At 39.6% G+C, this 20,362-nt stretch overlaps 1 protein-coding gene across 9 annotated transcripts in view; it reads right to left on the bottom strand.

The window, feature by feature from the left end:
• szt2 (SZT2 subunit of KICSTOR complex) overlaps positions 1 to 20,362 on the bottom strand; it is a 71,402-nt gene that overhangs the window by 7,283 nt on the left and 43,757 nt on the right. For 6 of the 9 annotated variants that reach the window (XM_042005369.1, XM_042005370.1, XM_042005374.1 and 3 more), the window contains 11 exons: positions 19,018 to 19,065; positions 17,505 to 17,626; positions 16,552 to 16,737; positions 10,819 to 11,074; positions 10,641 to 10,720; positions 10,412 to 10,537; positions 9,701 to 9,903; positions 9,294 to 9,390; positions 8,849 to 8,929; positions 7,622 to 7,696; positions 2,010 to 2,075 (listed from right to left, as the gene is read on the bottom strand). In XM_042005369.1, coding sequence (XP_041861303.1) covers positions 2,010 to 2,075; positions 7,622 to 7,696; positions 8,849 to 8,929; positions 9,294 to 9,390; positions 9,701 to 9,903; positions 10,412 to 10,537; positions 10,641 to 10,720; positions 10,819 to 11,074; positions 16,552 to 16,737; positions 17,505 to 17,626; positions 19,018 to 19,065 — 1,340 coding nt within the window. The remainder of the gene's footprint in view (positions 1 to 2,009; positions 2,076 to 7,621; positions 7,697 to 8,848; positions 8,930 to 9,293; positions 9,391 to 9,700; positions 9,904 to 10,411; positions 10,538 to 10,640; positions 10,721 to 10,818; positions 11,075 to 16,551; positions 16,738 to 17,504; positions 17,627 to 19,017; positions 19,066 to 20,362) is intronic. The other 3 variants (XM_042005371.1, XM_042005376.1, XM_042005375.1) reach the window with 3 other exon arrangements.

The raw sequence follows: 20,362 nt of genomic DNA, 5'->3' as shown, positions 1-20,362 counted from the left end.
AAAAAGAACACATGAAGCAAGTTGATTGAAGAGGACAAGAACATTTGTGATAGGACAGATTAAAAAGATGGCAGGCTATGGGCTTGTGTGGAATATACCTCCTTAAGAAATTCAGTTATATGCATTTGCATCTAAAACTGTGTGTGCGCAGAAAAGTTTTATCCTGGTAAAGAATAAAAAATAATGAAGCTACAAGAAGATACTAAGACATTAAAAATGAGCATTTATTCACAGATACAGAGCAGAAAACTGGTTGTAGAAGTGACTGGGTGGTGACATTTCAGTTACAATGCAAACTGTACAATTCAAGACTGAAATGAATGGGTTATTGTGAAGACGTTGACAAGAAGCTGTTGGATCCATTTGATTTTATTCAGGTGTGTTGGAGCAAGGAAATAACTAAAACCTGCAGAATAGCAGCCCTTGAGGACCGGAGTTTGACACCCCTGTATGTCACTAATGGTAAGTGCAAAACGTCAGTGTTTCATTTGGGTCAGCACTTACCCACCATAGTGTGGACTACAGAAGAAAATGCTTAGTGCGCACTACTCACTGCATTCCAGTGCTCTGATGCAAGTGCATTGATTGAGACACATCCCATATTTGCACTTGTAACCTTCGAGCCCCTCTAAGTGTGGGAAACTTAAGAGTTTTACATTAAATTTTCTGCTTTGTATCTGTGAACAAAAGCACATGGATTTTCTTAGTGTTCTCTTTACCTTCACAAATATGAATCCTTATTTTTACTTATATGACACACACAGACCATTTCTTTTCTATAAATGCATGAAGCATAGGTTTGAATTTCTTAAGCAAATGTATTTCACAAAGTGAAAAAGCTTGATTTACAAGTACAAACTGTAGTATTACGTATGAATATTAACTTACAACTTCAAACTTCTATATGACCCTAATTTTAGTCTTGAACATCCATTACTTGTACATTTTCTGTTCTGGAAAAGCAGACTTTAAAGACCTTTATAAAGTATATATTCTATGCACATAAGCACAATGTACTCCTGGTGAAAAGCACATTTTTGTATATAATATTATATACACACGCAAATGCAATGATTCAACTACTCCAAGGTACTTATTGCTCTGAGAAGTGTGGAGGCAGTGTATAATATGAACTGCAGTTATTCGACTTTGAAGACATTGCAATATAAAATTGCAGCTGTAAAATGTAAAAGAAAAAACCCATGTGCTGCTTACTAATTATTTTATCTGGGTGTCTATGACATCGTTTACATTAACACTCTCCTAAAATGAAATGATCCAAGGTAGTATCTCTCAATTCACTTATTCATAATACTTAATTTCGAAGCTTAAGTAAACTGAGATGAACCCGGGTTAATGAATGGTGGACTGTGAAAAGAAGAGGGATATCAGCCAATATTATTAGATTTCTATGCAAATACTAAAACAATACTAGACTAAAATGGTTAGAACATTATTTGATCTAAACCAGTCTATGTCTGTTTATAGCAAGAATAGCAGCAGTTTAAACCCAGAAATACAGATAGACTAATTGAAGAGGCAGGCTTGGTCCCTTCCCCCAAAAAACACCAACCACCCTTTCAATCTAACAAAGATGCAAAAGAAATGTAAGTTTTCCACTGAGAGGGCAGACAGAATTGCAATGGATGGACAAACATTTAGCTGAGACACCCACGACAGCCAAACCAACAAGCACAGAGACCAAGCCTGTTGAAAGTCAAGAAGGAATAGGAAATTACAGAAGACCTTATTTTCAAAACACATTATACCATATCCACTTTAAAACCCTACATTTAAATGAGCTTTTAGTCAACTTGTAGGTTATTGTAGTTGTACTAAAGCAACACACTTAATTGAACAAAGGTACCCAATCATTTCCAAAGAGGTAAAAAGACAGACAAGTAAATTTTGGAAGGAAAAGATCAAGATTGATGGCAGCAAGCTTGGCAAGGAGGGGTGAAGCCTGATTGTAGTGAGACACCCCTCCCTCGAGAATGGCAGGGACATACCGCACAGTCAGATACTGGTGTGGCATCTGGAAACGGCTTGCAACGAAGTTTGGTGAGGAGGTTACCCTGATGGAGAGAGGACATGAGGTGGAACTAGGCAGACAGAAACACAGACAGATGGATGGAAAGGAAGACTGAGGATATTCTATTTTAAAAAAAATAATAAAATATTCGGTTTCTCATGTCTTTTATTAAAAAAAATCCACAGTGGTTACAAAAAGAGAGCTATGGTACTCTGTCTCAGTGATCCCCAACCCTGGCCCTCAAGGCCTACTATCTTGCAGACTTTTAATGTTTCCCTGCTGCAACACACCTGTTTCAAATTAAATGGATCTCTGACAAGCTCTGCAGAAATCTGCTAATGAACCCTTAATTTGACTCAGGTGTGTTGCAGCAGGGGAAGCATCAAAAGTCTACAGGACAGAGGGCCTTGAGGACTGGAGTTGGGGATTCTGCTCTATCTGATACAACCAAAGCCCCCGAATCAATAAAAGAGCATTTGTTAAAGAGTGAAATACTTTATTTTACTATGAATGGAAGGTATCACACCGTTGACTTTACAGGTTAAGTAATCCAAAATTCATCAATAGGTGCAGCCGGCGGCAATTATCTAATTGCAGATACTATGACTTTAATATTATCAACTTTACATTAAAACCAAAAATTAAACAGGTGTCTGACCCTTCAACAGGGTGTCCTGGGACCTACACCTAGGTACAAGTTCTCAATTAATCTGACAGATTTTTCAACACATTCTACATAATCTAATTAAGAAGCAAAAGGACCAGTAAACAACCTAAACCATTTTACCTGCTGTTGATTTTATGATCTAAGGAGGATGGTAGGGATAAACTATCAATGATATGCATCTCAAAACAGCTTCTGACAACAAGACCAACTTCTAGTGAGAAGTTCCTCCAAACACTTGAACTTGCTCAGAATTTAGTGCAAGAAGATCTGCCAGTGAATACTAGAAAAGTGGTTCAGTGATGACATCTAGACAGCATCAGTACCAGGTAACATCAGAGGATTATATGAGCGGTTCAAGAAAGCTATAGGTCCAACACAGAGCAAAACATCCTCCTTCAAATCCACCATATGGGAAGTGATCACTAGCAAAGTTAAGCACAATGAGAGCTAGGCGGAGCTATACTCAGAGCTATACTTATTGGTAACCATTGGTGTAACTTCAGCAAATCTATGCCATTAATTCTCTACCTGTCATGGAGAATGACTGATTCTGAACCAACTGTAGATGAACTTGTAAAGGCAATTAACAGTTTAGCTTTTAGTAAAGTGCCTGGCATGCCTCCAGATCTCATCAAGAACTACAAAAATGCCCTCATGCAGTCCCTGGTGAGAGGTAGTAGAACCACAAGACATAAGAAATGTCAATCTATAGGAATGACAGTGACAGAAATGTAACAATTGAAAAATCGACCATAGCGTCTCCTTTCTGAGCATCGTAGGCAAACTCTTTGCTCCTGTTGCAAAACAAAGTGTGTCTACTCTGAATCCTTGTGTAGCTATCAAACAGAATGTTCTACAATGAACATGATCTTTTCCTATTCTCAGCTGCAGGAGAAAAGCAGAGAACAGCAAAAACTCTCCTACAATGCCTTTATTGACCTTGCCAAGGCATTTGATTTGGTGAGTGGGGATGGGCTGTTTAGCATCATCCCAACAACTGGATGCCCCCAAAACTAAACTTAGTGCAAAAGTCAACAATTGTATTGGCAAGGCCACAACATTAAACCAGCTCACCCCTCGTGTCTAGAAGAACCCAGAGCTGAACGTTCCAACTGATATGGCAGCATATAACTCCTCCATTATCAGCACTGTCATATATGGCAGAGTAGCATAGACAACCGATACCAGAAGTAGCTTAAGTTGGGGGGGACAGAAAATCTATACTTGCAGCTAAGGAAATGAGAACCAGACAGAAGGTGCACACTTGCAGAAGTGCCCCTTCAACCAGTTAAACCAGTAGTCGATATGGCGGAGGCATCATTTGTTTACTGGCCCCCTCAGTCACAGCTGATACTGTTCAAGAGATGCTAACAAAACTAAACACTGGGGTGTATAATCCATATTATTTGTTTGTAAACATATAATGCATGTGATGTATGTAATGCACAAACAAATACACTCAAGTTGTTTTAAATTTTAATACTGCCACTTTTATTCATGTCATGTACCTATAAGTTTCTTCCACCATGGACTGTACCACAAATGGACTTTGCAAGGATATTTTCATTTAATCAATTTTTCACGTGTTGTTGGCCACATACACTGTGAATATAGATTTTAACTGATGCAGTGACCTGCCTCTTTCATATATTTTGGGATTTATCTTGCTGTTCTTGTTTTTTTTTGTTCTTGCACAGATCTAATTACTTGTTTCTTTCTTGATATATAGCGACACTGAAAACAGACAACTCGTAAAAACTAAGAAATGAATCAGAAATAAAATAGAATTTTACATTTTTCCACATCATCTATGTTCTAAAGCATATATGACTGCAGTCAAGGTGTGGCTTCTTTCTATACACTGCAGCCTCGTTACTCTTGTTATGTACTCTTCCACAGACACTAAGCTGTTGCTCTAAGAAAGCCACCACATTCTGAACTTTGTTACTCTATTTGCATTTTTAAAAGCAGGCTCTGACAGAAAGATCATACAGCAGCTAACAAAAGAAACTCCAACACTAAGGTTACCAACTATGTAACTGCTGGACTCAGGCAACAACAAGCTGATCAATGACATATTTGCTTGTTTATCACGTTAATTTGGCAGATACTACTGACTTTATTATTTACCTATGAATGTATGCAATCATATCATTACTACCTGCATTTGAACACATTAAAAAAATGATGATTAAGGAGTGGAATCCAATACACAGATGAGTAGATAAGAGGAAAAAACAGCAAACATAATGATCACACTTGCTGGTAATGAATTTTCCAGGCAGTTACCTGCTCCAATCACAGGTGGGTTCAGTCATATATTTTTAAGACTTTGCTTTTAGGAACGAGCAGAGTAAAAGTACCCCATGTAGTTTGCCTAATATCAGCATGTATTCACACGCTGTCTCTCTGAAAAAATGTCCAGAAAATTTCAGGATTAAAATAGCTTATAAAAATCAATAAAGACAAATATTCTAAAAGGAAACTGTACTGTAGGAGTCATGCAGTGTGCAGTTTAGCCATCCCTGCTGGGCAGATTGTAAGACAAGCACATAATTCTTGGGGTTTAGACGTTGATTTATTTATTTATTTCTCTAGGTGCATTTTTTGCAGGTGTAATGCTTTCAGCAGTGAAAATTGATACGAATTGAGAGATGGCAACGTGCAGCAATTGTACAAACTAGGAGTAGTTTTATTTTAAGGGGCAAAGCAGCTTCCAGCAAGTGTTTGGTGTTGGCTAACACCATGTTGCTAGCATTCTCATGTAAATTCTCCAGATTTTTAGCAGTGTGCCGGTCCTGCTTGGAATTAGAACAGTCTACAGAACAACTTTGTGCATTTTCCAGCTGTGTACGTAATGACATGGCGGTTACGTATGGCTCTGTTGTAAGTGCTGTCCATGTATTAATGGTGAAAGACAGTTTTTCAAAACTCACTGACTGCACAGCTCACAGGCAGCATCATCTTCCTGTTTCTTCGTCTGATACTAATAAGAAGTTTTTCTTAATAGGACTGTAAGCTCAGACTTAACAAATTTCACCAAACTTCAAAAACCTTTGACTTCAACATTTCTTTAGCAGTTATCTTTTAAATGAGCTTCACCATTTGCCATTCAAGCCTTACAAGAAACTCACTTTGTTGACAAAGCTAGCATTGACTGCTCATTTGTAGATGACCTTTTGTGAGATGCTTTTTTCTCACATACATAGTCGTGGTAGACTTATGATATGCCAGCTTTACATGGTACAAGTGGCACTGGAACTAATTTTCTTTCATTTTCTTCAAAGTATTCCACACAGGACTTTTTCATGGTTGTTGATTTGACTCTGAATTTTTCTTAAATTTTTATTTCATCAGCATCAACTGTCACAATGTCACACACTTTGTATCACAGCCAAGCAGCAGCAGTGTTTATCTGCTTTTTCATGGATGTTGGCACAGCTAGGTAAACTGACACCACTTTGTGGTGGTAGTAAGGGATTACCAGGTGGTGGTTAAAACAAGACAGTCACATATTGAGACTGTAGCTGGATAGGTTGTTCGATTTCTTACATTACAATTAAAAAATGTGAAACTCCCTCATCCATCCCTAACTATAAACCTCACTGAAATATCAACCACAAAACTTATCATTACATGCTATTAAAGGTTGAGTGTAGGAATTACTGACATCTAGTGGCAAAAATGGGCATTTAATTACTTCAAATGCCAAGGACAGTTATGAATGGATGGTGGCTGTCAATGGCCAAAATACTTCCACACATAAACGTGTTTTCATCTGTATGTGTATCCAGTGGCCTCAGGTGCAGCAATGACTGCACTACAGGTAACTACTTCAAAATTGTGTCATGTGTACTGTCTTCTGCTATGTGCCTTTTAAGGTTAAGACAGGCTTCCCAGACAGTGGTCTAGCACCTATCAAACAAAACTGATACAGCAGTTTTAAAGCTCAGAGGGGTTTCACTTCATACACAAAGGTAACCATATTAAAAAATGGTCACACAAATATGTAGATATAAATATAGATATAAATGGATATAAAAGTAGATATAAATGGCTCATTCTAAGAGAAAAAAATAACACTTCTTTTATTAATGTGATTAGAAACACAGTTTTCAATATTACATTTTTCTGTTATTGACCTTTGATTTTAAAATACATGCTGCACCTTTAAATATCGACTTCCACAGCAATGATTATGTGGCATCAAAGCTAAAACTAGCAAAAACATCAGACTGCAGCAGCAACTGAAACAAAATAACACAATTACAGAAACAACTATTCAGCACAAACACAGAGGCAGTTATGCCACTAAATAATCTCAGAGATGGTTGTTAATTTCTTCAAAACTATCAACTTCTGTGAGCGACCAGTTTGTTTTCTGGTTTCATTTGTGTTTAAATCTAATTCCAGAATAGGGCTTCAAAAACTATTTTAAGCCAGGTCTGTGGGAACTTACAAACACCCCATGGTTTCACTAGCTGTTATTTTCACAATGAGAAAAGTATCACTTTATGTAACATAAGTCATATTTAATTATGTTAATTTCTGTCAGATTCAATGATCAAATTAAGCTCAGATATAGAAATAAAGCCCTAGAATTCATGTTAAGACATCTGAGATTTCTACATATTATGTTTATTATTATTCCTGAAACTTTCTCCAAAAGTTCTTAAAGCTCAACCAGCAAACATCCCTAAACATCACCTTTAAACAACGTGTACAACACCCAAACCTCTGCAAGTACCGGGGCCTTACTGGACTCCACTAGTATATAAAACAGATCAACCAGCCGCTGTCTCTCTTCCTCTCTCTCACACACATACACACACACACACACAAATAGAGCCATGCAGTATATGTCCTTTTGTATTGCATTTTCTTTTTCTTTTTTCTTTGGAAGTGCAGATTCATGCATTTACCTGGGAGTTGACTGTCTGGCCCATAGGAATGCGGGAACACTCCAGTGCATACTGCTTCACACAGAAGTAACACCCCTGGAAGTAGAAGAGGACAAAGGGACATTCCTCCTGATTGGTAAAGCAATGAATGGAGAAAATATGCTGAATACTTTAGATACATTGGTTTAGACTTTTTCTGGATGAAAGGTAGTAATCCATGACTATTTATTTTTCTGATATATATATATATATTTTCTTGGTCACTAGTAGCCTTTAATTCAAAGTTGTGCGACAAATTTTTTAGAGAGAGGAGATTACATAAAGCAAAGGGCCACAGTTTGGGACTTGAACCCACAGCCTGAATAAATGGGGCATTTTTTCCAGCAACTCATTTTTCAGAAGTTATGACTTCTTGTCCAGAGAATGTGCACTCAGACCAGCCTTAGATGGACTTTGTCTTTATTGCTGCAACAATTATGTGAGCCAGTTGTCAATGGGACTTGAATTTATTGCTTCATTAGTCACTGACTGACTAATGAAGCAATACTAGTAACCACTATTTAAATTTCTTTTGTCACATACTGACATCATGGCTGTGTGGTGGAAGTCTCTGTAAAGGTCCTTGGAATGGTCAAGACAATTATATCCACACTTTTTTATGCATTGATCAACATGTTCGTACTGAAAACACCCAATACGGTATCCAATATGATGATAATGGCCCATTCATACCAACCTTTTTAATTCAAATCCTAATCCATTTGTTCGGAAAGTCCGTTTTGTTAGGGGGACTGTGAATGCGCAAACAAATTCTGATTCAAATGAAAGAAGTGGACTCAGCCCACCAACAAATGCAGGTCTGTCGGCTTTAAGTGGACCAAATACAGGAAGCGGACTACAAAACAAAATGCACTGTGGCTTCAGTGAAATCAAGTTGTTCTTCATTAACCAATAGATAAAAACCAATTTTCTTCTTCGTTGTGTGTCTCCTCCTTTCCTTCAGTAATTCTTAGTGCAGTGCCACCTCTGGTAGAGAGTGGTGCACATTATTTAAAAGGTCTGATTCATTTGAGTCGTGCAGCGTGAACGCGATCTCAGTCCAGCAGAATAATGCACCATTCGACTGAACCAAGTCCCCAGTTGGACTGAGTCTATGACTGAGTATGCTGGTGTGAATGCACCCAAAGAAATTCAATAAGTTAGCATAATCACAATGGCTCTAAGTGCTCCTCATGGTGTGAATCTCACCTGAAAAGCCAGCTCCATCAACACGATCCCTCCTGGCAGGGCTCTCTGGAGGTGATACGCTGTGGTGCCTGGTGCTGCGGTCTGCAAAGTTAATTAACAGATCATAAAATCACAGTATAAAGTGTTATAAGGACCTGGGAACCTTACTATCAATGGGCGTACCATAAACTCCTCAGTATACCAAACTACTCCAGATTTAATGTCTGTCCATCAGCTATAACTTGGCAGAAATTAGCTCATGCAGTAGGACAATACTCCTTTCCACAGCAGCAGATCTACAACTGAATGGCTGACAGAGAAAAGAATCAAGGTGTCCAGACCTCAGTCTGGTTGACATGCTGTGGTGAGCTCTTATGAAGGCATAAATGAATTTGGTAAACCTCCACATGATTTTATTTGTTTGTCTTTGGAGAAGGAGACTTGTGTTTCAAGGATGAACAGTAACCTTTGGGCTGTCTTCACTCTTCTGCTTTACATAAGAGAAAGACATCCTTCCTTCTAATGACATGGAGTTCACCATGGCAGCTCGAGCCCGGGCAATGCTGGAAGAGAAGGTGAGCAGAAGAAAGAAATCAGTGTGGATCTGGTTAAACCAACAGGGACTATAAAAACCAACAATTCATGAGAGTCATACAGTTGAAACCTAAAAGACATTTACAGTCCATTTACTCAGGTTACATTAAATGTGAGGCAGCATTGGATGGAGCTCACTGTTAGCATAAGTAAAAATCAAGTTCTAGCAAAATAAATAAATAATTAAAACTAAAAAATGAACATTTTAAGGAGGACAGAAGCAACTGTCACCTAAAGGCAAATAAAGGCCAAAATGAAGTGATACTTCTAATTACAGACCTGCGAGCTGGAGACTGAGGCCGGACCTGAACCAAAATGAAGCCCATGCTCTGCAGATACTGGACGTACTGCTGAAGGAAGTTGCTGGAAATCTCAAGCAGCCAGGGTTCTTCCTTCAGTCGACTGGGAAGCATTTCGGCTGAATCAGTGCTGTAGCTTCGGTCTCGTCCTGAAGCTGTGGAGTCACTGGAGCAATGCCTTTTCTGGCACACATAAATACCAAGAACAGTGAATAACACTTAAGCACAAAGTCAGACTCCAAACACCTAGCTACAGAAGTCTGTTAGAGTAAAAATTGTTTTTGGAAGCTCCTCAGACCTGGTCCTGAACTGCCCTCAGGCTGTTTTTGTTAGAGGTTGTTACATAATCAACAAGGTTATTGGAAAGTTTCAACTGTCCACACAGGATTTTCCTATTTGTTTGAATCAGAAGTATTATGTTGAAGTATGATTAAGTATTTGAATAAAGGATGAGCAATGGTGGCTGGCCATTATGAATAGAACAATGCAACCTTAGTTATGTCGGCTTTTAAAAAGGAAAATACTATATCATCTGTCATAAAGAAGTTCTTTAAAAATGTAAAAGTGTCAGTGGTCTTGTTATTTCAACAGGAAGGAGCTTTCTTCTTTCCAGATCATTGTTATTCCAACAGTACAGGGTAAACATGGATTAACACATCAACACTGATCCAATTTAAGACAGAAAACAAACCTTCACCACAGGCTGATTAGTCTGTTCCTCCTGGATCTGTTTACGAAAGACGGGGTCAAAGAGAAGAGGGGTGGCGCAGTAATGGACCAACCTCGATGACTGTTTCAGAGTCTCCAAATCTGTCCCCTTTGAGATGGTCATATAACATAGTTACACAGTATACCAACAGGTTTTAGGATAGAGGCTGTATTTACAAGTATCATTCATGACTTTGATTTGGAATACTTACCGAAATAGGCATGTTTGACTGTGCTGACCTCTGCTGCCAAGTCACAAACAAATTTTCAATCTTCATCTGTTTCTCCATTTCTGTCATAACACACACATGACCATTATTTCAAATCCGTTTAATGGGCTCACTGGGGGAAAAAAAATCCTATAATTCTCATTATTAGTAGCATTGCTACCTCTCCGCTCAGCAGCTTTGATCTCCAGGAGCTGGCCACCATGTCGGGTCACTGCATCTCCTTCCATTAAGGGTCTGATGGTGCAAACATCCCTCAGAGCCTCGTCAAAGGGAAGCAGCTCGGAGGGGAAGTGGAGTGGAGCGAGACTTCGTCCGGAACTTCCCAGCCTGCCCTGCTCTTTACTGAGCAAAGGAGGAACTGCACTGCGCAGCAATGCATCAGGCTCCATGGAGGGACTAAGGAAGGGGTTAGGATCCTGGAAAAGATGGATGGAATATAAGACACAATAAGTAACACCATTGTCCTGTTGAATCATTCCAAGCAACAGCTTTAACCGCAAGTCTACCATATGGCCATCTTCATTCCAGTTAAAAGCAATTCAATTTTCCTCCTTTCTTGAAGTTTTCTTAATTAATATTTACACATTAAATGATGTAGGAGTAAATGGTAAAAGGGTAAGAAAGACTGAGTATGGACCCTTTAGTGAAATAATCCACATTTTATTCCTAGTCAACCCTGGTTTGGCATTAAGTACCACTTACTAGGATTAACCAAAGAGGTACAGTGTTGAGTTAATGCTTAAAAGCTGTAGATGTATTTTTGACATTTGCAGTCTGAATTCTATTTTCATTTACATTTGACAACTTTTTTAGGAAATAAGGTTTAGAGACAAAAGTAAAACTTTATTTTTATGGCACATTTGTTAACACGGTAAGAATGTGCTTTCCAAAGCAGACAACGCTTTGTGGTTTCTATAGCTGAGATTTCAAAGCCAGCATTTCCATCTGTGTCGGCCAAGATTATTTTTCCTGTTAGGTCACTAACAGGAGGAATGCATGAAAACACAGCATCCCAAAACGCCACAGGGTTGCTAGGACCTCAAACATGGATTTAGGTCTAAAGAAACTGTACAGCCATATGCCTTTAATTTCCAGAAAAGTGATGTTTACAGAAATCAAGAATTTACCAAGGTTTAGATTTAGTGTTGTTAAGTACGGATTAATCCAGGGAGGTCAATACATGAATGTCTTCATGGTCAGCTTTTACACTTAAAGTCAACATTATTCCATCAGCAATGGCCAGTGGAAGTATTTTAGAGGAAGAATTTCCATTTCTGAAATTATTCACAGCATTGTATATTAGTATACTTTGGTATTATTATTCCAGAGCACTGTTGGTGCATGTGGTTGCTGTTGAGAGAAACTTTTGGGCAAGTTTGTTCACTGGAGCAGCTCAGGACACAGATGACCCAGTGTGGCAGAGCTAAGCGTACCCATGCCCACAGGCCGGAGGGTCAAACTGTGCACTGGTGCTCCCTCAGCTTCTCATCAGGACCTTGACAGATGAAGCTCTGTTCAGGCAAATTTTCTGCTAATCTGATTCTGCCTTCTGTCCTCACTCATTAGTGATGCAGTGATGAAGAGCGAGGCCATTGGAGCAGAAACTTTGGACTTTCTATTCTATGATTTTTTGTTTTTGGCCATCGGGGGAGGCTAAAGGGGAATTTGATGTCTGTTTCTCTGTTGGAAAATGTGGCTCTAATAAATCCTTCCTTCAGCCTGTTTAACAACACTGTGCGTGATAATCTGTTCTTTTTTGTAAATTTTCATTTAAAGTCAACATCATCGCATGCTATACAGATGACTGTAAATTAAGCGTGTATCAACTACTGCAGAGTAAAATGTGTACAAGCAGATCCACATCAGTGGCTGCAAAGAACATTGCCTCCATTGCTTTGGTTTGTTACAGTATTTGTGAACTCCAAATACGTGGTGAGAACTTTTTCTCAACCAGGCTGATAGTGTAACATGCAATGACATTAACACTTGCAAAAATCCCTCAAAGTCCTAAACAAACAGCTGCATTAATTCTGCCTTGTTGACTCTCTGCAACAATGTTAAGTCCATATGATGCCCTCCCAGACTGATTCCATTCAATCTAACATCCCATCCTCTTCACCAGCTCCCAGTCATGGTGTTCTGACTGAAACAGAGGCCACCATGCCATCATGGTCAGTTCTTCTTGTGTCAGTAAACCTGTAAAAGATGTCTTAAGAAGAGGCAAATGTTGATCCGAGAAATTTTTCAGTGCAAATCTATTTTTTCATTGTTTTGATATATTTTGTTTATTTCAGAGCTTTCAAAAACACTTATCCATTATAAATCAAACAGTGATAGCAATAAGGGTAATACGGTATATAAAGTAACTAATTTTAATAGTTTTATGTGAAATAAAACACTGCAGTGTTTCTTTTGAAGATTCTATTCTATTCTATTCTACAGTCATTTAGCAGACGCTTTTATCTAAAGCGACTTACATTTGAGAGGAAGAACAACACAAGCATGAATTCAAACAAGATGGGACGTCATAATTAAGTGATAGTCAGACCGCTTTTGAGTCCAGTTGGACCCAGGTGCTGTCATGTAGTGCTAGTGCAGTGCATATAATTTTTTTTTTTTTTTTTTAAGTCATTTTATTTAAATACAGGATCACGATTTCATCAAACAATATCAACTAGGTCATAAGTGCATGATTTCATCACATAATATCAAATTGGGCATATGTGCATGATTTCATCACACAATATCATCTTGGGCATAAGTGCACACAGCTTCTTCAGTACTTGGTTGAGCCAAAAAGCTGGACAAATCTTTCTGACTCATTTAGTTAAGCTAAATGTGGAAATGCTCCTTAAACAACTGAGTCTTTAGCTTGGTCTTAAAAGTGGATACGGACTCTGCGGATCGGACGGAGTTTGGTAGATCGTTCCACCACCGGGGAACAACAGAGGAGAAGAGTCTAGCTACTGATTTTGCGCCACGTTGTGGTGGGAGCACTAGGCGTCTTTCGCTGGTAGAGCGTAAGTTTCGAGAGGGAGTGTAGCTCTGGATTAAGGAGTGAAGGTAGCCCGGAGCCGTTTGGGTTATTGTTTTGTAAGCCAGAAGCAGAGCTTTGAATTTGATGCGTGCTGCAACTGGAAGCCAGTGAAGAGCAATTAGCAGTGGAGTGACATGAGCTCTTTTGGGCTGGTTGAAGACCAGACGTGCTGCTGCGTTCTGGATCATCTGCAGAGGTTTAACTGAGCATGCAGGCAGGCCAGCCAGTAAGGAGTTGCAGTAGTCAATGCGTGAAATGACCAGAGCCTGGACCAGGAGCTGGGTCGTGTGTTCAGTCAGGTAGGGTCTGATCCTCCTGATGTTGTAGAGAGCAAATCGGCAAGACCGGGAAACCGAGGCAACATGGTCCTTAAAGGTCAGCTGGTTGTCTACCATGACACCAAGATTCCTGGTAGAAGATGTAGGCACTAGTGTGATTGAGTCAAGCTGCACACTTATCTGTGGCGGTAAAGAAGGACTGGCTGGGAAGACAATAAGCTCAGTCTTGGACAGATTTAGCTGAAGGTGGCGATCCTTCATCCATGCAGAGATATCAGCAAGGCATGCTGATATTCGCACTCAGACGGTTGTGTCATCAGGTGGGAAAGAAAGGAAAAGCTGAGTGTCATCTGCATAGCAGTGGTAGGAGAAACCATGAGAGCTAATGACTGCACCAAGTGAGGAGGTGTATAGGGAAAAGAGAAGAGGGCCGAGCACCGAGCCCTGAGGCACCCCTGTTGTTAGCCCATGTGATCTGGACACGCCCCCTCGCCAAGATACTTTGAATGATCTCCCTGTGAGGTAGGATGTAAACCACGAGAGGACAGATCCTGAGATGCCAAGCTCTAAGAGTTTGGAGAACAGTATATGATGGTTGACAGTGTCAAAGGCAGCCGACAGGTCCAGCAGTATAAGGACTGAGGATTGACCAGTGGATCTGGCAAGCCGTAGGGAATCAGTAACTGACAGGAGAGCAGTTTCAGTAGAGTGACCTTGCCTATATCCAGATTGATATGGATCTAACAGGTTGTTGTCCTGGAGGAACTGTGAGACCTGACTGAAGACGGCACGCTCTAGTAATTTAGACATGAATGGAAGCAGTGAGACCGGCCGGTAGTTTTCAACCTGGGCTGGGTTGAGTGTGGGTTTCTTCAGCAGCGGGGTAACCCGAGCTTGCTTGAAGGCAGAAGGAAAGACACCGGATTTAAGAGAGGAGTTGATAATATGAGTTACTGCAGATTTGACTGTAGGTAAAATGCTCTGCAGGATGTCAGAGGGAACAGGATCAAGAGGACAGGTTGTGGGTTTTGAGCTGACTAGAAGTTTAGAGACTTCGTCCTCATTTAGAGAGCGGAAGGAGCATAGTGAGGCACCAGTAGCTGGTTTGGTAAGGCTGAGTTGGTCAGGCTCAGTGAATTTGTTACTGATGGTAGCAACATTTTCAGTGAAGTAGGAAGCAAACATTTCTGCAGTCAGCACAGTGGGAGGCTGAGCAGGTGGTGGAGATAGAAGAGAGTTAAACGCCATGAACAGTTGTCGTGTGTTGGGAGCATTGCGGATCTTGTTCTGATAAAAGGTTATCTTGGCCGCCTTTAGGCTGGATGTGAAAGTTACAAGTTTTTGCTGGTACTCAGACAAGTCAGCGTGCTCTTTTGATTTGCGCCACTTTCTTTCTGCCGCCCTGAGTCCGGCTCTGTGATCCCTTAGAGCCTCTGTGAGCCATGGACTGGGAGGGTTTTGTCTGGCTGGTTTTGACCCCAGAGGACAGAGTTTGTCCAGAGAGGAGGCGAGAGAGGAGCAGAGTGTTTCTGTAGCCTCATTAACAGACAGTAAGGAGAAGTCTGAGTGGGAAGGGAGGGTAGAGTAAACCTCATCAGACAGCTGTGTAGGTCTGAGGGATCTCAAGTTTCTCAAGTACGCCCACAGTAACTGGCCAACATTGGTCCATCTGCCACTGGGTTGTTTTGCTGCACCATGAAACCCAAGGTAATGTTCTAAAATACTGATATTACATAAAAAATCGTCTGCAGTGAGGTTAGACCGTCTGGTCATTTGCTGTCACAGCATCTGGAACCATAACAGCCAATGATAGTCAGCTGCCTTTATTCAAGATAAACAGTGCATGAGTCAAAACCAGCAACATATCACCAACACGTCAGCAACCTTCATGAGTTAAAAGTTGCTGATGTCTGAGCAGGTTCTGACTTGGCCTTAAAAACAACTGTTGCCCTGTGCCCAGATGAACACGCTGTGTGCCTAATATCAGATAAACAATAGTTGTCAGGACTTATTACATTGTTTAACAAATAAAAAAAAAAAAACTCTTAATCTAAAATATTACTGAGCAGCAACAACGTCCTATGATCACAGTTCACAGAAACAACAATCCCTGCCTCCAAAATGCTGTTTTAAGAGGTTTATTGTTCTCCCTAAATTTAAATCTCTCATTTACAAAAGTTTACAAGTATCCATTAAAGAGAATTTTAGTCAAGTAAGAAATAACCTCAATAAATTTCATGTTTTGAACATTTGAAACAGCCAAAGACAAAGCAAACGTAAGGCATTTTCCAGAGATTGAAAACACATTTGCCACACACATTTTGGTCTACAATGAGTCCTGTTGACCTCCACTTCATGTTATGTAAAAAATACGAGGCAGATGTGAAGTAAGTGAATACAAGCAATTACCTCTGTGACTCGTTATGAAGTGTTAATTATAATTTTCAATGGCAGAATAAGGTTTGCACCGGGCACAGAATGATAGTAAATCTGGCCCTTAGGAGGTGCTACTGAGGTTCCCTGCTACCATCTTTGGAAAAAAATAGAAAAAAGCACCAGGCATGTGTGTCTGTTTTACCTGCTTAGAGTCCATCTCGTGAATGGGTGCATCAGAAAAGCAATAGTGATGGAAAAGGCCCATCTTCTGGTTGAACAAGCAGTGGACGACATGAGCCCTCGCGTTCTGCCACTTAACAAGGCGCACCAGCTCTCGATTCAGAGAGGCACCCAGGTCCACAGACCAGTTGTAGCTGTACAGGGTCACCTAGAGACATGATGATCAGAATGCACAAGTCTGCAAAAGTCTCATGTATACAATGCATAATTGAAAAAAAAAGTCTAAAAACACACATATGATATAGCACTTACACTTGAGATTATGCTTAATGTGTTTTTTAATCTTTGTTTAGCTCTGCTCCACTTATCCTAATCACTCAAAGGATAACCATTACAACACTACTGTTTTGTAATTGCTGATATTTAAAGTACTTTATAGTAGACATATGGCTGTCATGCGTTCACTTTTTCTTATAAGCAAACATTTTCAACTCAAATCACAACACATCACAGAGACAAAATCAGCACTTCAGAATAATCAGCACTCCACATTTAAGTATACAAGGAAAATGTCATTCAAGTGTTTTGTTTTTAGTTGTGCAGATTACTCAGACACCAAATGCATCACAGAAGTTGAATGAATAGAAAATGACTCATGGTGTAATTAAACCTGGAGCCACAAGAGTTCATAAGCGATGATGACGATGACCGTCATGCTGTTACACTGGACAGTTTAGCTGCTTAAGTTAAGACCTGTAAACTACAGAATGGGCTAGTGGAGGTAGTTTAATTACAATTAATTGAAAGTACACATCAATACAAACTACACCTCCTAACTGCCTACATTTTTAGAAAGAACATTTTTGTTCCTTATTATCACATGATCTGCAATTTAAGCACATGCCAATACAAAAAGGAACTTTTGAATTCTTAAGTCTGAGCTAATGGATGAAAAGCTTCAATGTGCCTCATCACCTTTTTGTCCAGGACGCTGATGAAGAGGAACCTCTGGCGGGGAGCCTGGCCAGCCCCTGCCCGGCACGGACCTACCCAATCACACTGCTCCAGAGCTTCAAAGCGCTGGAAGCCCTTATGAGCTGGACAGAGTAAAGAGAAACTCAGTCAGCATAGCAACATGAAATAAAGCCAGACATCACACTGTGACACATCCTTTAACAAGTCCTCTTTACTCGCTGTTAGGTTGCTTCCTCTCCTCTTCATTACCAAAATGTAGAGCTGCTTTTACACATCCACTGGAGTCCTGATATGCTCTACAGATGTTTTGATATAGATGTGAAAATCTGCAGTATTCAGTCAAGACTTCCTTTTTTTTTTTTTAGACGTAACACACAGCCTCCCTGTAAAATCTCTGGAAGATCAGGGGGTGACGCGATGCTCTAACCTGGCAGCAAATCATCCTGGAGCATTTACTGCCTGTGTGCTTGTGTACAAGTGTGTGTGTGTGTGTGTGTGTGTGTGTGTGTGTGTGTGTGTGTGTGTGTGCGTGTGTGTGTGTGTGTGTGTGTGTGAGAGCTGCTTCATTCTGCTTTCTGTTGACCTCTATGTTCATTTTCAATCACTCACTACGGTTTATCAGTTCAGAGTGACTCATTATTAATACAACATAGAGCATCATCTGTAGTCTCAACATGTAAAGAAAAGAGAAATTTCATGCATCATGTTCCTCTTCTTCTGACATATTCTCTTATTTACAGCTTCCTCACATCATCAGAAAGTATCACACTGTGAATCACACAGTTCAGAACAAACTGCCAGTTCAGTCTGCAGAAAATTGCCAGTGTTCATGTGTGAAAATGGCTCAGATCAACTTTATTTCCATTGTGACTTCTACCACTCAGTGGGTATTTTAAACCCTGTGATCAAAATATTTAAAGCAACCATAATTCTCCAATTTCTTAAAAGATTGTCAGCTTTATTTGGAAGAATGTGTTAAAGATGATCAGAGAAGAAAACCAAAACAAACAAACAAACAAAAAATTTGGTTTAGAGCCACAGTTTCAATGTGGTTTAAGGTCTCTTGTGGGTGTCTGGTAGATTGTGTTAAAATTATTATTCCACCTGTAAAATTATTTCCTTTATTGGCAGAATTTAATACTGAAATGTGTCCATTTAACTTTATTTAGTGGTAAAGTTGTACTGTTACTCATTTCCATCATAAGGGTGTTAAAATAATGTCTTGCAGTGTCCTGTTGACACAGTAAAGGGGTGACTGTTAGATCATTGGAGGTTTACTATCACATACCTCTAAAACCAGTCTTTTCATGCCTGGTGTTGTTTTGTGCAGATTGTAAAATGGAAATGTGATCAGACTTGTCTTTTCTTTTTAAAACTACTTTGACCACTTCCAGAACAGGTTAACACATTTATTTAATAAAGATAATCCATATTAAAAACTACCTTAATATAAAAATATCAATTTAAAACATCCCATCAGAATCAATGTTGTTGAGCTATGAGGCCAACTTACGTGTAAACCTATTTAGCACTGGGGTGTTATCCTCATCTGAACTGTCTTCTGCAGGCAAACAGAGATGGTACAAACAGCAAGGCAGCATGGACAGTGAAACACAGCTCGACACAAACTGATGTAAGCAAACGCTTCCAAAATGGCACAAGTATGTTAGACGGCTAGCACAGATAAGAGAAACACAGAGTCAGAGAGCAGCAGCAAGGAGAGCATGATGAAAAGCTTTAACAAAATAAAAAAAACGTTTCATTTACAACAGGGGTGTCCAGCTCCGGACCTCGAGGGCCACAATCCTGCAGGTTTTCAGTGTGTCCCTGCCCCAAAACCACCTGACTCAAATTAATGAGTCATTGTTCAAAACTTAATAGGCTGTTGGATCTATTTAATTTGAGTCAGGTGTGTTGAAGCAGGAAACACTGAAAAACTGCAGGACAGCGGCACTCGAGGACCGACTTTGGACACCCCTGATTTACGCTGTACATGGGGTTAAAACAAGTGTTACATGGCACATGCTGAAGCTAGAGCTTTGATCAACACTTCACATATCTAATACTGGTAATAATTTATCTGTAAAAGCTCCTCTGCAAACCATCTGGTCACAACTAGATCTGTTTAGTCTTCCATTTGTCTTTTATTTCTATTATTTCATTTTATTCCCCTAAAGCATTTAATTTAAGCTAAAATACTTCACTTTCTTTCTGAAACTTATGCTTTGAGAACATCTGGTACAACACTGAGGTACGGTTTGATGTGTTTAGTAGATCAGCAGAGAAAACACCAGAAAATAAAAAGCTTTTTGACAGAAACACCAGTAAATGTTTGCAGCAGTTGTGAGAGTTGGTGGTTTGATTCCTGACTTTATTGTGCAGTGACAACAAAAAAATCCTACAATCCTCTCCCCAGTGTATGACTGCTAAATGAATGTAGGGCTGGGCGATGTGGCCTAAAAGTAAAATTTCTGATTTTTTCAAACCAATTTCCAATTTTAACTGCGTTTTCTTTTTTTAAAAACCTATTAAAACGATATTAAACTTAAAGCATTTGCATGCTAAATGTGTTTTATTTATTTATTTATTTATTTATATGAGTGAATGACAGCAAAGAAAGAAAATAAAATAACTTTCCCACAGTATAAATGACTTCATGTCTTGAATAGAGATATGCAACAAAACTGCATCCGTGATCTCTTTCCATCTGGATCCTTATCATATGGGATCCACTGCGGAAATAATTCCCCTGATGTTGGTTGTCTCTTAACGAGAGTTGGTGGGCTGAAGTTGTCTTCTGCATCTTGAAGAGAGCAGCATTTGTCACTGCGGTTGTATGTACAGCTAAATTCCTGACG

Source organism: Melanotaenia boesemani, chromosome 14 (genome assembly GCF_017639745.1).
Source record: "Melanotaenia boesemani isolate fMelBoe1 chromosome 14, fMelBoe1.pri, whole genome shotgun sequence".
In the NCBI taxonomy this organism is placed as follows: domain Eukaryota; kingdom Metazoa; phylum Chordata; class Actinopteri; order Atheriniformes; family Melanotaeniidae; genus Melanotaenia; species Melanotaenia boesemani.
The sequence above is the reverse complement of the archived record's forward strand: the minus strand, read 5'-3'. Positions and strand labels throughout refer to the sequence as shown.